At 39.4% G+C, this 22,236-nt stretch overlaps 2 protein-coding genes across 5 annotated transcripts in view; one reads left to right on the top strand and one right to left on the bottom strand.

Moving 5' to 3' along the window:
* Positions 1–6,816, top strand: part of UROS (uroporphyrinogen III synthase) — a 38,699-nt gene extending 31,883 nt beyond the window's left edge. For all 4 annotated transcript variants that reach the window (XM_032787086.2, XM_032787084.2, XM_032787087.2 and 1 more), the window contains 2 exons: positions 1,624–1,722; positions 5,715–6,816. In XM_032787086.2, coding sequence (XP_032642977.1) covers positions 1,624–1,722; positions 5,715–5,840 — 225 coding nt within the window. In that variant the 3' untranslated portion in view covers positions 5,841–6,816. The remainder of the gene's footprint in view (positions 1–1,623; positions 1,723–5,714) is intronic.
* Positions 6,817–16,262: 9,446 nt separating this feature from the next.
* The window catches only part of LOC116827244 (erythroid differentiation-related factor 1-like), a 60,150-nt gene continuing 54,176 nt past the window's right edge, over positions 16,263–22,236 (bottom strand). The window contains exons 26-27 of the mRNA XM_075072675.1: positions 21,032–21,198; positions 16,263–17,622 (exon numbers count right to left, since the gene is read on the bottom strand). Of these exons, the coding sequence (XP_074928776.1) occupies positions 17,451–17,622; positions 21,032–21,198 (339 nt within the window). The 3' untranslated portion in view covers positions 16,263–17,450. The remainder of the gene's footprint in view (positions 17,623–21,031; positions 21,199–22,236) is intronic.

Raw genomic sequence — 22,236 nt, forward strand, 5'->3', positions numbered from 1 at the left:
TCTATTTGAGAATGTGTTACTGATTCCATTTTAAGTGTAAAAATTTTGGATGATACACTATCCTCACATAGATCTGTTTCTTAAAATCCATACTAAAGCTTCTTTTTGCTATCTAATAAAGGTGATTAGGTTGAGATCAGAGGATAGCAAAATAGATTTGGAGCCACTGATACACACTTTTGTTTTCTCAAGATTAGATTATTGGAATGTTTTTATTTGCAGGAACCTGCATTATATCTATGATTCAACGTATTCTGAATGGAGCCTTGCATCCTTACAGACACTCGCTTGCCTGAGCATGTTATTTGCATTGACTTCCTGTTAAATTACATATTGATTTTGAAGTTCTTCTTACATTCAAAGTCCTGAGTGGCTGTGTTGTACTATCTATATGTTCCAGATGAATATTAAAATCAAAATTATGAAATCATATGGTTTCTACAGGTCATAAATGTGAGTAAGTAGCAGCCAGGACATCTTGTAATTTTATATTCTTGTTATGATAATTCATTACCTGTTGCAAATAGAGATGTTCATGCTTGTCATTCTAGGCGAAGCTAATACAATGTTTATTATAAGCTTCTAGCTCTTAACTTTTGATATTTCTGTTGTGATTAAATGTGCAGTGCCTTGCATAAGTATAAGGTGGTGGTAGTGGGAATCTATCCCAAAGTGTGACTCTCAGCCTCTTAGTGGAGTTCACAACCCTGAGTTAGGCATCCAGGCTCCCTATGCAATACATGGAGAGAGTTAGGTGCCTAATAATGAATTCACTGAATCCAGCATGCTGAATGGGGAGTCGCCTAAGCTAGTAAGTAAGAAATGCTGAGGAGAGTGGTGTGGCCTAAGCCCTGTCCCTCAAAGGGAGTTGGATGTCTGTGTCTGCTCAGGATTCACAGCTGTGAGCTCTTCTCTGGAGTTAGGCACCTAAGCCAAGTCAGCCCTTCTGCATGAAAAACAGAGGAGGTGGTAGTCTCCTTATAGCAGTAGCCCAGTGGTCACATCTTCCAGGAGAGTGTTCTAACCACTGGGCTATAGATATTCTGGATGGGTCTCTCTCAGTCTCTCCTGTTGAAGCTATTCCAGTTTGTTGGGTGTGCGAGAGAAAATGAGTGACTGGGAGAGTTTAGGGTGAACAGGGAGAACATGTAGGGTGGGAGGCATCAAGAATATGTCCAGAACGCACGTGTGGTTGTGAAGGGAGTTAGGAGAATAGTGTATAGAAGTTTCCTGTTTAACTGGAGTAAGAGAATCTAAAGGGTGCCCCATCTGGGTCATTAATAAAGAAGGAAACATCTTGATCCCCCTATTGTTATCATCAAAGAGCTCACAATCGTTACATGACGTTAGAAAATGGATGGTTAAAAAACAAAACAAAACACTTGAATTTCAATTGGTCCATTGTATAGTGTAGTCTTGGAAGACTATCAGCATCAAGCCAGGCACCACAGACTGTCCTCAGTAAATCTCTCTTGTTGGCTGACTTCAACACTTCTCCGCTGACAGCATGGTGCCTACACAGAGAGACTGCTGAAGAGATTGGTATGAAAACATGTTGTGATATGCAGCTAGAATCAAGAGAAACATGGTCCAACTTGCTGTTCCTTCTTTACTTTCATACAGGGTATTCCAGCAAGCATCACATTCTTCAGTCCGTCTGGTGTCAGATTTTGTCTCCAGCACATTCAGAAGTTTTCTGGCGATCTTATTAATCAAATTAAGGTAAGGTATCCAATAAGTGTTAAAACATAGCAGGGAGGTCTGTGGACTAGTGGTTAGATCAAGGGATTGGGAATCAGGAGAGGTAAATTCTATTCCTGACTACCACTCAGTTACTCTGGGACCATGGACAAGTCACCAGGCTCTTCTGCCTGTGTTTACCTATCTATAAAGTACAAATTATAATGTTTACTGGCCATTTTAAAGGGCTTTAAGATCTTCAATTGAAAGTGACTAATTAGTGCAAAGTGTTTCCTTTTTAAATATCTTAGATTCCTAATTAAAATGAGTTGTCTACCTCTTTCTTTAGTAAACCCCCTATTGAAATCTGTGTATTTAAAGGTATTAGAAATGAATAATTCATTAATAGATTTTTAAAAGTTAACCTCTTCAGTTTGAAAATTCCTTCTACCATGTCACTGTAAGTGGATGAAAATGAATTATTAGCGGAGGGGTTGTCTTTTTTTTTTTTTTAATTAAAAGTTCTACAATCACATTTCCTTTATGCATTTAAGATCATCGCACAAATTAAACCAATATGCTGTACAATATAGGTCCCTTCTTAGAGTATAAATTACATAAGGTTGCTACCTTCAGAAAATAACAGAAATGGTTGCATGCTGCACCTATTGTGGAGAGGGTTCTCCATCATGGGGATAAGGAGAAATGAGGTGCAACTTATTACAAAGATAAAGCTACATCTGTTTGACTCTCTAATATGAATTTGGGTTGCCTCTTTGTGGTAATCTATTTTCAAATCAATCATTTCTTCTCATTCAGGATGATAATTGACAAACAAGGACACATACTTTTCTGGTCCACTTTCTGACCTAAGGTGAAAGATACACTTGAGCTGAAAGGAAATTTCTCTTCAGTCCCCCACATTCTCATATAGTTTTTCCCTCTTGTGGCACAAGAAATGTCTTCCTATAGGAGTTTACATTCATACTAGAGATGAGCTGTAAAGTTCAGATCAGGATATGAACTTTCCCAAAATGTACAGGGTTTGAATTAGCTCATTATTCAAACAGGGACCAGCTACAGAGGTTGCATCTGGAGTCATAGTTTGCTAAAAATGAGGACTGTTTGGATTACTCTCTAGTTTAGACCTTTTATAACTAAAGAAATAAATCTACTTGACCATATTGAAAGACTTTGGCCTTTTATACACATGCCTAAGTTCTGATTTTGGACACCCATAATTTTTATGATCCAAAAGATAAACTAGTAACTTCGAAGCCCAAAGCTCCAGGCTGAGGACTGTGGTTGACAGCGCCACCCCACAAGCATAATGGAACTGTGCACTGCAAGGCTAAAGCTCATCTGTATAAGAGACCAAACTTTCTCAGCATCCAGTCCAAGACTGTGGAACAAACCCACACAATCTAAAAACTCTCTGACATCATCACATTCTGTTCCAAGGCGAACTGATTTGACCTTTCCAGAACAACACCCAGAGCACATTAGCCATAAAAAAGTAAATATACACATTTTTTTTTTTAAAGAAAAAACCCTCACAAAAGGGCAGGGGTGAGGGAAAAGAGAATTATGTGACAAATACCAGTCACATCATGTAAAGCACTTATGGAAGGTACTCAGATACTATAATAATGAGAATGGTATAAGAACTTGAAAAGAACAGATAGCATAGTGCATGTAATTTTAAAATATGAAAAGAAGGCCCTGTTATGGGGCGCACTAACCTCTTGTGAGCACCCCCCGTTGGCCAAGTGCATTTGCCTGCACTTTCTCTGTAGTGTGTCTTTGGTGATTCAGCCCTCTGGCTGAGTCACACACAGTCTGTTTGTTGAAAGCAGTTGTACTTCTGGGGACAAGTCCAACATGGGTCTCTCTCAGTACCTCTGTAACATCTCCACAAAGTTGTCCCTGCCCCAGGATAGAGCAGTGCACCAGGGTTCCCTCCCTGGTGAAAAAGTCCTCGCTGTCTTAGGACCTTTCTGTCAGTAGCTCTCCAGCTGAGCCACTGCAGTTCAGTTACCCCCTCTGGGGTGCCTCAGTGTCCAGGCCACTTCCCCCAACAATCCTGTAGATAGCAGCTATCCGCTGTGTCCCTTTATCTAAGTCACACTGCTGCTCTAATTCCCTGGGTCACTTCCCCATGGTCCTGCACCGTCTGCACCCTTACTTCAGGACCTTGTCCTGATGGAGTCCCCACAACCAGCTCAGCGCTCCTTCTCGCTTTCCCTGGCTTCTGGCAGCACTGCCTCATCCGAGGTCCTGCAGGTCCCTCAGCCAGCCACACACCATTCACGCTCCCACCTCTGGCAAGGAACTGGAACTTACTCTGGCCCTGCAGCTCTTCTTATGTTGACCTGCTGGGCCCTGATTGGCTGTGTCTCACATAGCTATGCTAGGCAGCTCAGAGGACCCTCTCCACTGCCCTTTCCTCGGGCAGTGTGTGGTAGGGCCACAAGGCCTCCAGCAGGCGGCCTCAGAGGGTCTGATATACCCCGTCACAGGCCCTAACAGATCTCTACTGTTACCACACTTGCAGTGCAGACTAACGAAATCATACCATGTGAAACTTGACAATGAAAATTAAGTTGTTTGCTTTATTGTTTTTCACCGTTGTACACTCTTTCATGGTGTTATGTGGTGGTATTTGCATATAGCAGGGAGTAAGAGGTATAGGAATTCATAATATTTATGTAGGCTAAAAGAGTCAGCAGGCTGTATCCAGGAGTCAGAAGCATCTTGTGGGGTGAGTTCAACAGCAGGGAAGTATGCACTGGATCATCATTTTTATGTATCACAGCAGTTGCTGGGAATTACTACAGAGTTTCCAGGGAATATGGAAATCATCCACCAATAAAAAGATGAAATTATGAATTTAAAAAGCAATTGATGGGGAAACCAGGGTGAAGTAAACAATTATTTCAGCATCTCACGTACTTTATAGTTGTGAATATATCAACATATTTCTTATTGTGGCATGAAGAAGACGAGAGATAAATTAGATCAACTCTAGGTGCTACTGGACTTGGAGTTAGAAACTACAAAATTACTAACAGGATTTCTGGGCTTTAAATTTAAGGAAGTACAAATACTCTTACATATAACCTAAAACTCTGTGCTCCCTGTTGAAATTTGAAATTTTTCTTTGCATTCAGTAAAAATTCTACTAAAGCTGGTGCTGGCAGTTTCTGATCATGTACCTTACGGACTTGTTGATGAATGACTGACTTGATGATTCCAGTACACGTAGAGTAACTTGAACTTGCTCAAAAGGGCCACATAAGTTTCTCTCTAGCAAAGTTTTCAGCATTCTGGAATTTATGCACAAGGTGAGCTACTCAGCATATAGTAGGATTCTCCTCATGGGAGTGTGTGGGACAAACAAAGTTTTAAATGATTCAGAAGCAGCAATCTGTGCACATTGTATCCCTGTATAACTACCCAACATTACTACAATCAACCTTGTCCTTCTTCCCTCTTATTGACTGATACTGACTTGCTGCATCTTACTGGTAAGCCAAGCACCTGTAATAGGATCGTCTAACATGAATGAGGGCGTTGTAGCCTTTGCAGAGACATTTCTTCTCAGAAGGAGGGTTTTTTTTTCTGACTTCCCCAATCCATTTCCTCCTTTGGGTAGGATTTGATTTTCTCATGATTATTATAAGCCAAGAATAAATGCCTGCTTGAATTGGCACTAACAAGGCTGATGCATGTTAGAATCTATCTTCCTTGAGTATGAAAACAATATGATTTTTAAGGTGTTTGGACTAGTGAACTAAGCCATAAGCTTTACTTAGTCATTACAAAGTAGCTAAATTTGATTTATTATTTTAATATAGAAAATCCTCAGCCCCAAACAACTTTTACACTTAAGTATCCAAGTTGGACATGTTCATTAAGTTTGATTAGAGGTAGGACAGAATAATAGAAGACACTGAGATAATGTAGCAAGAGCTGATGCTAATACCACATCTGATTCTGTAATATACAAGTATAAATGTTATTTGTCATTTCAGTTTGCTGCCATAGGTCCAGCAACAGCTGAAGCAATGGAAGCTGAAGGAATCCCAGTGAGCTGCACTGCAGAGAACCCTACTCCCCAAGACCTTGCTGCTGGTATCAAAAAAGCCCTTCACCTGTAGAATTGCTGTTTACCTGAGTAGAAGCACCACACATGTTGCTGTAATAGTCTTCCAGAAATTTAAGACAATTCATCAGTGTTTAACAGGGATATTAACATTCATTTGGATTGTTTTTTAAAAAGCCGTGCTCTCTGCCTTATCATTCAATCCTTCCTTGACCATCCGTCTTCTAACAGCACTGTGTGGTGGGAATGGAAAAGCCAGATTGATCAGTCACGATCAAATACATGGCTAATTTTGATGACCCACTGTAATAATGGTCATTAAGAGAAGACTTTCTGACCTTATGTTAGCCAGCAGAAGTCCAAAACATCAAAAGTCAGTAACTAATACCATCCAGCATGTTAAAGAAATCAGATTATTAAACAAATATTTGGGTAGTGTTATATCTACTATTTTTCATATTCCAGATATACTTTACGTTAGGGCATAAAACCTTTCAAAAATATGGTTCAGAGTGACTTGGAATAAGTGAAATTGTTTGAGTCAGTCAGTGGTCATGTTTGTAAAGGACACTTTTGTATTCTATAGTGCCCCTTTCTTAAATACTCAAGAACTGCTGCAACTAAAACTTCCTGGTTCAAATTCCACCCTCATACGTGCATACTCATTGGAAATAATGAGAGCTGCACTTCAGTATCTGAAAGCAGAATTTGGCCACATATGTAGCATGAAATAAGTTAGTTGTTTTCCTTTTAATTTCAACCCATGGCTGGAATATGAATAATTTGGTATGGTAGTTCCTTAAAAGTCAGTTGGTTACAAATTGTGAAAGGCTAGTGATGGATTTACTTGCGCGTGCGCACGCGCACACACACACACACACACACACACACATATACACAGTGGGTAGCTGATAGCATATAAACCAAGGTTTTACTCTTTGGCTTCAATGTCATATTTTTTGTGAGCACATTTTGGGGTTTAAAACAGATCATGGTAAATAATTATAATAAAAAAATCTGTTGTGAAGGTTGCTTTGCGATTCTGTTCCCTATTTACCTCAATAAGCACAAATATTTGCTTAGATAATGGTTGTAGAGCATGGTAGTAAAATATTATGAAGCATTTATATAAATACTGCAAAAATTGTAGCAGTCATGGAGCTAAAAGTAGATCAATCGGCACTACTATATACACTTCATGCTGTACCTTTTGACTCCTATGTCCCCAGCTCTAATTTTTTTCGTTTCTGTCTTTCAAAGAAAGGAGATTTATTTGTAATAAGAAATACTAGTTTATTAGTGTTAATGAAGAAGCATTATAAAGATACTCCTGTGGTTACGTAGTTGTCAATGTTAGATAGGGTTTATAGTTTGTTTATCTGGGGCAGGAGAAAAATAATACCTTAGCACTATGGGTACTTTCAGCTGATGTTAACATACATTTGTTTTCAAAGAAAATTTAAATCAAGATGTGCCCAATTATAATCCTCATGGTTAAGATTTAAGTAATTAATCTTTAATGCTGGTAAGGGGCCATGACATCACAGCACAACACATAAATGTCTCATTTGCTGCAAGTTTCTATTGGTTTAATTCAAAGTGTCTAAACTGAATGAAGTTAATTAAACAAGAAATTCCTTACTCAAAATAGTAGTTAAAAATCAGATTCCAATTCTGATCTACAATTCACATGGGTCAATGGAAGTTGTACATATGTAGGTCAATATGATTCAGCCCAGTAAACACATGAGGGTCCAAAGTGGTTCAATTCCTTAGGCTAAGATAGAGTTGCAGAAGTATATCGGCTGTGGGAATTACTTTGTATCAGTTTTTGCCAAAGGATATTGAAAACCCTCACAACGTGCAATCTTTAATTCCTCTTCTCAACAATAGTGGTCAACACTGGTAGCAGAACATCATCATAAGAATTTACTAAAACTCTCTGGTGTTGCTGTGCTCACTGGATGTAGCTGCAAGACTGTGGATAGACATGTCCCAAAGGAAATGGAAGAGAATGATTAGAAAACAATTGTTGACCTTCTGTCACAATTTTCTTTGCTTAGCATACACTCAATCATGCTAAAGTTGTACAGCATTCAGATTCAACTATGTAATATCATTATGCCATAGAAAATATGAAGTTCAGTTTGTTCCTTCTTTCAGAAATAAACCTACAGCTGGTTGAGGATTTGGAAATCAGCACAGGTTCCCTGCAATATACCACTCGGAAAAACTTTACACTTTCAGCACGTTCATAGTCTGAAATATGTCAGACATCCGAAAGCAAATTTATATGAAACTTACTGTTCAAGAGGGGAAAAGGCAAAAAAATCGACTGGAAACAGAGAGATGAGCATAAGTGTCTCTGATGGTTGCATTTACTCCCTCGACAGCATTAGTATAAGATGAATTCAGTTATTTGCCTGTTACTAAATTTAGACCCCTCTTTTAAACTATCTGTCTTTCTGGCAGACACCAATGTCTATAATCCAATCTGAGTAACAGATATTTAGTGCACAGGATGGTTTAAAAAAATGGGGGAAGTGTAGACAATGAATAAAGCAGAAACAGGTTCTGTTCTTGAGGATCTTACACTCTAAAGACAACAAACACCTAATAATTTACCAGATAGCCCTTTTATTGTCTATTGGCAAATAACTTAGGACTCAATGACACCCTGCTACAAGAAAACCCAGGGATGTAAACTCTACCAGATTCTCCTCAAAGAAGTTTGTCTCCAGGCATTCTGTTAGGGGGTTTGCTCTCCCCATTGTTCAAGCCCTTGCACGAAATCAGCAGGAGGCCAGGGGTCATCAGCATGGAGGCCCTGCACCTTGTACGACTTATGTAGCTGTGGCATGACTTATCAGGGCTGCTGCAATCAGCAGCTGCCCTGAGGTCCCCAACATTGGAATGGGGGCACCATGGAAAGATAGCAGTCAGGGGCTAAATTATCTTGCTCCCTGCGGGGCCAGTGGAGAATGATGCACTCTCCTCCTAGTTTCTGGGCTTCCTTAACATGGTTGTAATGTGTTTGTAGTGTAGTGACAATGGTGCCTAAAACAAAGGAACTGGGTACTCGAGATCTTCATCAAGAGCTTGTTTGAGCATGTCACTGGTCAGGACACTTCAGCTTTTGCTGAAAAGTATTCTGCAAATCCTTATTTGAAGGCCTGTTTGCGGGCGCATGGTCTGACAGGGTCTATGTTGCAAGTCAATAACATGGCACTAGCAGGGCACACTCAGATGGCTAAGGGAAGAAGTACTGCAGTAGATGGATTGGCCTCCCTTCCAGCAGACTCTGCTGGCTTACAAGTCCCAGCTATGGGTACTCTAATAAACTGTTCCTCAGCTGAGATCTCAGCGATGGAGATTTCTACTGTTATTGAACCCTATTCTACCCAGGTAAGAGGAAGTCACACCTTTTTGTCTTCATGAAACCTCCCACCATTCTATAAGATGAAGCACTTCAGATAATATATTTTTTTTAACTATCTTGTTTATTCAAAGGGATCAATCCAGCCAAACTTGGCTTCGGGGGCACAGAAGCACCTCATGCCACCTCCTGTCTTCCACAGCCACGAAAGCTAATCCAAGGATGAATTCAGTCTCCCAGGTGATGCCATGCCACTGTCTTCCCCAGAGCTCTCACTAAATTACCAAACTTGACAGGTGTGTTCTTGGGTTCTGGGCTATTACTAATTAACAACAATGGAGCACTTTATTTGGAACTATTGAGGCCATATGCTCCCAAAAGCATGGCTCTGTGTGGGATGGAAGATGGAGAAGTCATTTACCTTGCTGCCTTTCTATGCAACTCTGCTGCAGAGTCTCTTCACCTCAGTCTGCTGGGTCCACTTAAAGGATCAGTCCTGTAGTGCCTTCTGCAAGAAGCTGTGTGCTTCACAAACATTAAATTAGACTCAGAACATTTCCTAAGCGGTAGGGCAGTATTATTATCCCTACTTCACAGAGGGGAAACTGAAGGACAGAAGTTAATGACTTAATCAAGGTCACACAATGCATTGGCATTAGAGGGAATAGACCCCCTCTTATGTTTTTGAGATACAGAAAAAGGGAAGAGATTCAGGGGAAAAAATGGAAGTCAATGGAGACTCCCACATCTGTGCTCAAGCCACTAGTATACATTTTCTTCCCTACCACACAGTTACCATCGTAATCCCATTCAGTTACTTACGTTAGAAATACCAGAAACCACGCCACTACTACACAGAGGCCTTCTTAAGTATTAAGGCCCCCACCCTCCGCTCTAAGGACTGCTGGAAACTGCTCAGAAAGCGGCATCTTTACTGAGCTGCAGCAGTTGTACTCCATCATCCCTTGCTTTTGCTCCAGACAGGATTGTATCATTGACTTGCATTTTTTCCACAGTTTTCTCCTGGCTTTTTCTGTAGCTCATAAAAACATGAGGTCAGCCATACTAAGTCAGACCAAAGGTCCATATAGCCCAGTATCCTATCTTCCAACAATGACTGGTGCCAGATGCTTCAGAGGGAGTAAACAGAACAGGGCAATTTATCGAGTCATCCAGTCCCAGCTTTTAGCAGTCAGAGTTTCAGGACAGCAGAGTATAGAGTTGGAGCCCTGTCCATCCTAGCTAATAGCCACTGAAGGTCCGATCCTTCATAAATTTAGCTAACAAGTGGCAATGAGTTCCACAGATTGTGTGTTGTGTGAAGAAATACTGCCTTTTGTTTTAAACCTGCTGCTTATTAATTTTATTCGTGTGTTTTGTAAAGGTGTAAATAACACTTCTCTATTCATTTAGGCATTTAAAATCAGAGGCCAGTTGTGAAAATTTAGCCCATATGGGTTGAAAAAAAGATGCTTAATACATCTGTCACCCTCCCACCCCCCGCAATATTTGGTGCAATAAGATTAGATTTTGCTGTTTAGGTCAGAAATTGGGGTGCACTTGTGAAGTACACTGGATCAACAGCTCAGGGATTTGCACATGCTTAGTTTGTGGCTTCCTTTTTTTGGTTACTAAGGAAAATTCACTTTAGGCTAAGTAGAAAACATTTGGTCCCCAAAATACAAGATGTGTTCCCACCTCCACCTGCATTTTATTCATAAAATCTCAGGCAGTGAAAGAGTTAAAATATTTCTGTATCTATTAATGGGAAGGCATCTAAAAACGGAGCTAATGCTGGTTAATTTAAGTTCAGCTTAGTGGTAGCAGTTCATTTTACAGGTTGTGTCCTAGCATTGGCTCATAGCCGGAGCACTGTATTCATATGTTCCCCCATTAGATGGGGTTTGAACTATGTTTTAGAAATAGAGTACAAAAGCAGCATGACAAGGAAGTCTGAGAGACCAGGTAACAACATGGAGGCTCTGCATAAAGAATGCATATTATTGCACAGAGGAGAAATATTTCACTTACTTCCCTAGGAGGTCTGTACTTTGAATAGCACCAAGACCATACTACCCAGCTACCTCTCCATTAGTAGCAGCTCCTAATTCTTCAACAAGAGATGGCCTGCCTGGCCACCTTACTACAGAGCAAAAGAAAAGGTACATTACCCAGGTTATTTAGTGTTCTGACAGTCCCTCCTGTGTAATTTTGCTCAGATGCCAAAGTGCATTAACTGTGAGAAGACAAGAGAGTGAATTGCTGCTTATAAAACACAGGGAACAGAGTTAGACACACTATAGCCATTCAGCTGTTTTTACCATGACTGGTCAGCATGTCCACATCAACCATCTGAATCAGACCTTGCGAGAGGAAGTTGGTCCCTATCCCAACAGGCAAAAATACTTAGCTTAAGTTATTTTTATATTGCTGCCACAGATATCTATAATTTACCAAGGGAGAATGCTAACAGAGCTTACTAATTTAATTAAAATGACAAAAAGAGACCCATAAATTAGAATGGCAGTTGGGATAATGAAGGATTCCACTTAACATCACTTGGGAAGAGTGGTAATGAGGGTGAAACACAGGACACATTGTGGTAACCTGGTCTGAAAACAAAAGGTACCCTAACCACGTCAACAGCTATTGCTATAAACAACAAGGAGAAATAAAGGCACAGGCACTTCCTAGAGACGTTGAGCCACACAGGACAGTGGAGTACAGGCATAGTGCTTTGTTCCAAATTTCGTTCACTTCTCCATGCCCAAAGAGTGGCTGACTCACGCTTCTGAAAACCCCCAAACCCAGCAGAACAACTTGGGCTTGCTCCTGTTCCAACTGACATCTAATGGCAAAGTGAACTTAAAGTTTTGGGGGTTCTAAGGTGCAACTGATATGTGTTTTCATTCCAGTTCCTGGCAATGGTGTCTCTCATTTATGTGGGCTAACAAGAGTCAGCCAAAAATCAGTTCCTCTGCTGTTGCTCAGCTTCCTTGTTTACAGCAAACAAAATCTCAGCACAGCAAGCAGTCAGCCTGGCTTCAATTTCAAGTGTGATTAATTCTGATTTAAAAGAATTGGAGTATCTAAAGATGCTAGATGTTGAACGGTGCATTTTCTATTCTGCTTTAGCAGACAGACTGCAACACTGTTCTCCAGGAAAGAAAAGGTGATATGGAGAGTTAGTGAGATGATTTAGTTTTTACTTCGTTTACGGCAGTTGGTACTGGCATCATGAGAACTATAATCACAGCACACTCTGAAGAGGCCCAACTCTAGCCAAAATAGCAACATGGAATTGCAGCCTGATACTGGTGCCTTTGTGCATGTCTGGATACACAGAAAAAAATTATTTATGTAAAAGGCATAAGTGTCCAAGGAACAAAGCATTTCACAGTGTTGCCAATGCTCACTTCGTTAGCATGAATAGCATATTTGGTACTTTCTTAAAGGCTGAGATCCTGGAGTCATGTTATACCTTGGACTCTCAGCTTTCATGTAAAAGTATGGGCTTGTCTACACTTACTGGGGGATTGACAAGCGATGATTGATGCATCTGTAGTTGATTTAGCGAGTCTAGTGAAGACCCGCTAAATCAACCGCAGATTGCACTCCTGTACTCCACTGAATTGAGAAGACTAGGGGGAGGTAATGGGAGAGCATGTCGACATCACGTAGTGTGAACCCCACAGTAAGTAAATCTAAGCTACACCGATTGAGTTACGCTATTCACGTAACTCAAATTATGTAGCTTAGATCAAATTTCCCCTGTAGTGTAGGCAAAGCCTAAGTTTCCAGCCTGTATGGGTTCAGAAAACAGCTTGAAAACATGAACCCTAAATACACAACAAACAGAAGACAGAGTTATTCTTTTAATGCATAATTTTGTGGGTGCTTGACTCATAACTTTCAATTGGTTCAGATTAGCCATACTGCATTTGGTAATTTGAAGGGAAAAAACTATCATTATGAATTTGTGACACGTATTGCAACCTTGCACATTATCTCTGGGAACCACTGTATTAAAATCATTAATGGTTTTCTGTACGACTGTGTTCTACTTCATGGTGGAGGGTTACCACAACTCCTCCAAGAACTAAAAACAGTGAGCAGGAGTATGTGAATATCCCTGGGATTGCAAACCGATCTAGAGCAGCACCACCCACTGGAATGATTTGTATATACTCATTCAGGCTGGGTGTTCCAGACACTAGGAATCAAAGAAACAGCTTCTGGAATAAAAGGACGAATTAAATTATGTGTGGTCTTCCTTTTGATTCAGCAAACAGACAGGACTGTTGGTCCTAGGGGAACCCCCTAACCCTGGTGGGAAGAGTTGGAAGGCATTGGCCTACCAGGGTCCAAAAAACTGCTGGGCAATTTTTGGTATGTTTATTAGTAAGTGTATAGGAATTTTTAAAAAATGTTTTCCCTAGAATGCTTTTGCCTTAAGCATAAACATGCTTGCTGAAAAAGCTGTATGGATTATTGGTAAGACTGTTGTCATTGTCCTCAGAGAAAGCACAGTTTAGAAGCTGTCATTAGACAAAACTGGCTTGCTGGGCTATCACGACGTACGGAGGGAACATGCAGCCTTAAAAACCTCTGGCCAGAAAGGAGGACGACACAAATTCCTGCCAAGAGACAGATGATGGCTGGACTCCTTGAGACCTGACTGGGTACTCCTGGGATGGACAATGGAAGGGGAATATATGTGCAGTTACCCCTCAAATTGTGACAGACACACAGACTGGTGAAGGCATAAACCCTGAAAGAAACATGGCCTTGTCAAACACTGTTAGAATATGCATTAGAAAGGGAGCGGGCTGGCTTTATGGATTTAGCATCTTTATGCATATGAATATGGGGGGAGGGATAGCTCAGTGGTTTGAGCATTGACCTGCTAAACCCAGGGGTGAGAGTTCAATCCTTAAGGGGGCTATTTAGGGATCTGGGGCAAAAATCTGTCTGGGGATTGGTCCTGCTTTGAGCAGGGGGTTAGACTAGATGACCTCCTGAGGTCCCTTCCAACTCAGATATTCTATGAATCATATGGTCTATCCACTGTGCTATGGTCTAATCAGCTGGTGCAAGCTGAACAGTGTTAGGCTGGGTTACACCCAAATAGGACACCTCCCGGGAACATGTGAAAGAGATTATGATTCAGCAGTTGTGATGAAGGTCCTGATCCCACAAAGACTTACACACATGAACAACATCATGCCTGTGAACTCCTAGTGATGCTACTTATGCATAATTTTTGTTGGATCCGGACCAAAATTAGTACTGAATTAATAGGGCAGTCTCATGTTATAATGTACCGTGCTGCCTTGCAGATCAAGGCTTTAAAATTTTTTTTAACCACTTGTAGCAACTATTGAACAAGTATTGGGAGGTGGATTTAAACCCTGATGCCCTGCTGAAATCCCAGTTTTGATAGCACTCAAAAGTCAAAAAGTGATAATCTCAGCCAGATGCTAAATAACAGAAAATACCTGACCCTGCTCTTATAAATTCTGCAAATATTTAAAGCATTTTTTAAAAACTTGTGTTAGTTTACAATACTAGGTTGGGCTTCTAGCAGTTAGAAACCAATGCAACAACAAACTACAACTGGCCTTTAGTTTCAAAGTTTTGTACTTGGACATCAATGGATGGTTGTGAGGGCATTTCCTGGCACTCCACTATCAGCACCAGTTGAGGAGCCAAGGAAAAGCTTGTCCATGTTACTATATATTTATTTGCATAGTTAGAGATGTGTACACAGATGAAATAACTATGTGGAGTTTTTCCTCTCATCAGCCACTCAGTATTTAAGATAGGCTCATGACAGATTAGATATTCACTGAACAAGTCACGATGACTCCCATAGAACAGGAATGTTAACAGACGAGATTATGTGTATCAATGAGATTATTCCGAACTCTGACTACTGCAAGCCAAAGTTGTTTCCCAGTGCTTCACAGAGAAGTTTTCATGCTTGAGGAAAAAGTTGTAGCTTGCTAACCACAAATGCCTGGTGAACATGTCAAAGAAGAACTTCTGTTTTGCAATCTAGTTTCCACTGCAGTGTGGAATTGTATCATGATTAGCCATTAAGAAATTACAGAAGTTACCTATAGAAGTTACCGTTTTTACAGGGAATCAGACTCAAAGGATTAGATTAGAAGCCTTAGTCTACGTTTACTTTTTGGCTCTATAACTGTAGCCCTTTAAAAACAAATCAGAAGAATCTTACCCCTTCTTATTTCACAGGTGTTTGCTTTTGATGTAAACAGAAAATTAAAAAAAAAAAACCAAAAAAAAAACCACACACTGAAGTTACTAATCCTCCTCAATTGATACAATTGCTAGGAAAGTATGGCCATCTTAACAGAAATCTAGATGCAACATATTATTCATATGCACACACTTCTGAATAAATGGCAAGCTCCCCAAAGTGAGCCACGACAATTCCAGAACCATTTGGGTGGCTGCATAACAACAGGTATGATTTGAAGACAGGAAGTTGTAAAGGGATATTCCCTTGGTAGTACATTTGGCTTGTTCATTTGATGGGTCCCGATGTCTAATGAAAAAGATCTACCTTGACCTGCTGAGTCCAGGACAAGTTTGACAAGAAAAATATCTTCATAATATAAGCCAATTTAATATTAAAATCAATGAGATACAACATAAAGAGCCATATAATTTTTAGAGTCACTTTTCAGAGTGAAACTGCACTCTAACATGATAATCAGGATTTCATGATGAGACCTACTTCCTCCCTCTGCTCACCCCTCACCCTCAATATAGGACCTTCCAGGATAAATACTGTTCAACTCACTCCCTCCCTCCCCCTCCCCATTGGTGGCTACATCCTATTCTCAAAAGAAAGGCAATGAAATACGTTTCAGTCTTAAGCAGAAAACACTGCTTTGGTTTTGCACTAGCACTTAAGACAATTTCTAAACAACTTCAGACACAGAATTTCTTCTTGCTTGATGTGAATATGGAGAGGACAATTAAAAAGAGTAATAGAAGGTGCTGTCCAACACTAACACCAATAGTAGGTAGATTGCAGGGAATCCAGATTAATGACAAACACATACAGTGCTGTTTAACTTGTGCAACTTTTTAATTCAATAGAGACAGACACATGGTTTCCAATCCTATTTTGATTCAGGAGAGTTAAGAACATGATAGCTATTCACCAAAATAAAAACTTGCATCTAAGAACTTCTGACAAATCAGACGACAGATCATTGCTGTACATCTATAGTTGTAATACTTCTAATTTTTAGAGCAACACTAGTAAAAGTGACTTTGTATCTCATGCTTCTGAATTTCTCATTGACACTTTGGGAGAGAGAGCTACATGTTTTAAGTCCTAACATATTGACATGAGACTAAAGCCTGATTTTCAGATTTCCTAGTGAAGTTAATTGGAGCTGCGGATGCTCAGCACATATGAAAACGAGGCCTGTGTTTTTTAAACCTGTTTGCAATGTGACTGGGCAGTTTGTGATCTCTTGGACAGAAACATTAAATGATAGCGATAAAAAAAAAAAACATTCAGATTTGTATGTTCTAGTTTCAATAAATAAAATTTATTTAAAATATGCTTTATCATTTATTCACAGTTTCAAGTTTGAAGAAGAGGATAATACTATTCCTGATCCAAAAAAATCAAAATACAGCTAAACCCATTTCACTCTGTGGTGAAAAGGACATTCCAGCAAAGGCTAATATCTGTGAAAAATCTTGTACTGAAGCTAAAAAGGCACACATTTATTTTTGTGCATGGTATTAACTGTAGTTTAAAAGGAAATATGTTTGCATATATAAGGGAAATTTCTTTGTACAGTTTCAGTTAACATTACTGAAAAAGTCTTCCAATGCCGCTTTGCTTATGAAGTAACATTTTATACAAAAAATATCAAACTGATCCAAGTGTAACATATTACATTTTTATGCTAAACATTTTATTTTGCTTCACTGCAAAGCCCACTGCTTTTCAGAGAAATCAATTTTGTATTTCTCAAAATGTTAAAGATTGGAAGTGTTACCTCTAGATTTCAATTTTAGCACTTCACAAATATGGAAACATTAATAACCAAATCATAATTCAGCTTTTATGGGATAGCGATGAACTCCTGTTCTTTCCCAGCTGTACCATGTTATAAATAGGCAATGCTTACCTCAACTTCAATAAAACTAACCACCACATGGGACAAAACCACTGACCCCATGTTTAAACAAGGCACTGATATTTCTGCTATCTGTAGCAGTTTTATATTTAGTAAGTCACCGAATTCCTGTCTTATCGGCTTCATTGTTCTGAATCAGCTGCTCCAGCAAATTTAAAATGACTTCTATTCTTGCTAGCAGAGTCACATTTTTGTTGGCGGTTGCACGCAATAAAAGGGAGTAAACTTGCTTGTTGGTCTTAAGAACTTCCTCCTCTTCATTACTGCCACTGAAAAAGGAACCATAGGTATCCTGAACTATTACATTGAATCAAAGCATAAACAATTACATTGTGCAAATATTGATTTATTAAAACAGTGACTACCCACACCATCAAAATCTTGTTCTCCCACTACCTCTCTAAATCACTCCTTCAGTTTTCCATTCAGAGTATCCACCTCATCCGTACTCCAGCTTTCAGAAAAAGTCCTATGGGACTCTGATCCTCATCTTGTCATCTTCCTTTACAGTCTCTGGGCAGCATATGCACTAACATGACTTCAAGTGCCATCTCTATTTCTCCATGCTATACCTGTCTCCAAACTGAAATCTCAGCCTGCCTTTCTGACAGCTCCTCATGGATATTGAGCCACCAGTTTAAACTCAGTGGGGCCAACACAAAAAAACTCTTAATCTTTCCCTACACAAGCCTTTCTGCTTTCTCTGTCACCATGGGCACCACCACCATTCTCTCTGTCACTCAGGTCTGTAATCTGGGCATCATCTTTGACCCAGCCCTTTCTCTAGGTCCTCACACCTAAGCTATGTCTAAATCTTGCAGATTTTTCCTGCATAACATCTTTAGGCTCTTGTCTTTCCTCTCCATACACAGCTAAACATGTTATCCAGTCCCTCCTCATCTTGTGTCTTGGCTACAGCAGCCTTCTCCTTTCTGGCCTTGACAAGTGCCATCTTGCCCCACTTATCTATTCAAAACACTGACACTAAGGTAATTTTGCTGGTTCATCGCTTCAGCTGTATTACCTTCCTCTCCGAATCCCTAAACTGGCTTCCCTTTCTCCAGTACAGTTATGCCATGTTAGGAAATAAAACTCCAAAAGCCAGTTTTTAAAATTTCATAAAAATAATGTTGCCACTGATATCACAGGTATTTTTTTTTTTTTTAATATATGTGACTAGTTGGTTTAATCGTAAATCCATCAAAACTGCCAAGAAACAAAGCAGCAATTAGTTCATAACGTTTGGCACAAAGCAGCGGCAAGTTTATTTAACACAGAGAACAGGTATTCAATAAAAAAAAAAAAGCCACTGAAATGAAGCTATTTCCAAGAAAAATTACAAAAATGCCCAGGATGAAACATCATTTTGAATTACTATTCCCCTGCTCACAATTTTACACAGTCAAATTCAGTTCTGTTTAAGCACTTAATTTTTAAAGACATCTTGCTTTTATGCAGGGTTATAACCAGATTGTAACTTTTGTGGCTTGAGCAGTTTCAAAGATGAGGTAAAAAACTCCCTTCTGCATTCCCCTTGAATGAGTGCATCAATAACCATGGATCAGGAAGAGCAATTACTCAATTTCCACTCAGACCAAGCTAACCATTGGTGTGGAGACATGGGGAAGAGTAGGCATTGCCCCCTCACCCTATAGACAGAAAATGAACTGGGCATATAATATTTGCACATGACATGTAAAAAGGTTAGCGAGAAAAGGGAATTTAACTTACCCTCAAAGCACTTCTACAGTTTTTGAATGACGCACATTAGCTGTATTAAGTTTGTATGACATTAGCATTCTGCTTTTATTTTGCAGACCTTGAAAAGTTAAACACTATAACATAATTAAATTGAAATGTATGTACCATGTATAGAGTCTATCAATTTAAACAGAGTATTAGTGATTAGAACAGTAGATGGGAAAAGAAAGTCTAAATATTCTACTCTGACATCACACCCTCTTTAAGGCTATGAAGTATGATAGCACAGAACCAAACACAATTACTAGTGTTAGTCAATTACCCTGCACATCAATTTGTTTAAAAAGATGGATTATACTCTGGTCCTTGGCATTTCGTATATTTACACTGCCACCCTGTGGAAGCTTTTTTAAAAATTAAAGGCACCTTACTGCTGCTACATAGAAAAAGTCAGGCTTTTTTCTAGTCTTTTGTCCTTCCATATATACACATCTCTCCCCCTCTCTGCTTTATGGTCCATATATACAGGAGGATGGATGCTTCCCTAAATTGCATTTAGCCACACAGCATCCAACATAGTAGTACATCAGCTGCTTAAACCCTGGCCAGCGACTGTATTCTAATATGAAAATACAGACAACAGTACTTGAATCTTAATGCCACTTGTGCAGTTAATACAGCATTCAACAATAAAGAAGACAAAAAACCCTCTGTCAATGTACACAAGATTGGAACTAGCTGGTAGAACAGATTTTGTAAACATGACTCAAAAAGGTGATTTTTTGCTATTATATATGCTATTTCTGATGCTCTTCAAGCTGCCATAGTGTCTACACACTCTCAGCTGATGAGGTCACCACATATTTGCAGTTGATGGGATAGAATGTATTTTCTGGCTCTCCCTAGGCAAGGTTAAATATAATTACATCCAAGAGGAGTTATCCTGGTGTCAGCAATTACTACACTGGCATGACTCTATTCTAGAGAACACTTTAAGGTCAACACAAAAAAGAAAAAGAAAGAGGCCATGTTTTTGTTTTGAATTAAATCTCAGCAGTTAGATACTGTTTGAGAACATAAGGAAAATGCTTTACACAAAAAAAGAATCCTTTAGGCTGCCACTCCAATATTTATTTTAGAAAATATACAATTCAACTTCACTAAGCATTAGCCCCAAATTTGCACATAAAAACATCACTCTCCATATTTTTTTAGCTGTAGTGGGGACTTCAGCATATCGTGTCATACTTCAAACTACATCGTCATCCGCAAAATTCAGTAATTTGCAGTGGGTCTCCCAGTGTCTGTTAGCAATGTTCTGTCATAAGTGGAAACGTAAGGTAGACCCCTCCCCCCATGTCAAAGAAAAGCACACCCACCTAACGTGCGGCACACACAATATATCACTATAGAAAGATGTCAAAAGTCAGAGATTTTAGGCTACTTGCCAACAGGTGATTGCTGTGCAAGTTATAGATGATCTCTGTACATACGTACACCTCCCCTGCATGCGCGCACACACACCCCGGGATGAGGGGCAGATAGACATTATGAAATATAGTGAAACAGACACTCCCTCTCTCTGATCTATCAGGGACAATATAAAGTTTTGATCATTTTTCTTTGTTTCAGCCATTCATAGGTTGTTTTTATTTTTCTCTTCTCAAGATCTTTGGCTACTCTTTGGAAACAGCAGATACAAGAAGCTGCCCACACACACAGAGCAGACAATTTTTTTTTAGGTCATTCCCTCAGTTACACAAATCACAAAATCGTAAATACTCAGAAGAGTAAGTCAGAGTTGAGATGTAGCTTGATCATTTACACATGCACACATACAAATTATCTTTCCAAAAGATACAAATGACATATACAAACACTGCATTTTCTTGCATGTGTGTAATATGTATAGATGCAAATTTACAGTGCATATAATCCAGGATGCATCTTACAAAAGCTTAACAAGTCTCGACTTACCGAATTTTCTTTTTTGTTGACGTTAGCAATTTAATTGATTGGAGGAGGAGGAATGACAATCGAGATTCAAATATACTGAGGAGTTTTATAACTTCATCTTTATTAAGGTTAGAAGAGGAGTCACCACGTGGTGTCTTCTCATCATTACTTTTGACATCCTCATTTATCTAAAAAACAGAAAGGTATTTCACCTAATCCAGCTGGCAAACTGTATTTTTAAATCAGGTTCAAATAGTACAATTCAATTTAATTCCTTTGTTAAAATATACAATGTTAATGTCAAGGCCATTGTTCCACGCTGTTTATGAAATTGTTTTGGTAGTAACTTACATCACCAGTTACATAAGCTGGCTGTGACTCTTTTGAAGAAGCTCTTCTATGTACTCTATCAAATTTAGTTATGAAAATAATGGGAAAGCCTGGATTTTGGTAACTTGCTCAGATTGCCATTTCCTTTGGATAATAACAAATGTATCTCAGCATACGCAGCAATATTTACTTATTCAACTACCAGGATCCCGGTAATAGGGCTCAACTGCAAATGATCTTCAAAATTTTTAACACTTCAGTAACATGGTGGATCTTAGTGGAAAAATATAAACCTTGTTCAAAAGAAGTGTATATGCAAATCTCAAAGACTTCAGAAGATCCACAAGTGTACTGTAGATGACAACTACTACCGGAAAGGAAAGATGTATTTCTGCATAACGGGACATGATGCATCAGTCCCAATCAATCAATCTCTGCAGAACTATGAGAATTCAGAACTATATTTCTCTTTGAAATTTTGGCAATTAGCTTTAATAAAACTAGTTAGGTCCAGTGTTACTAGGATTACATTAAAACTTGTCTTATAAACTTGAATCCATGTGCCCGAGTTACAATATATTGTGCTAATAATATATAATAAGGTTTGGGTATACTATTTTTGTCCTCAACATCTTCATGCAGAACTTCAGTTCTACTTAGCTCTCCAACTGTTCTGGTGCTGTCTGACAAGGCACAACTTGACAGGATTCCAGAATGGATTTAGCCTCAAAACATAAAGATTGTTTAACTTGTGCCTTCTCTTTGTGCCTATAGAACAGCAGTGGGCAAACTTTTTGGCCCAAAGGCCGGATAGGAAAGGCTGTGCCTCCCCAAACAGCCTGGCCCCCACTTCCCATCCCCTGACTGCACCAACCCATCCAGCCCCCCTCTAGTCC

This window comes from Chelonoidis abingdonii, chromosome 15, assembly GCF_003597395.2.
Source record: "Chelonoidis abingdonii isolate Lonesome George chromosome 15, CheloAbing_2.0, whole genome shotgun sequence".
NCBI classification, from domain to species: Eukaryota; Metazoa; Chordata; order Testudines; family Testudinidae; genus Chelonoidis; species Chelonoidis abingdonii.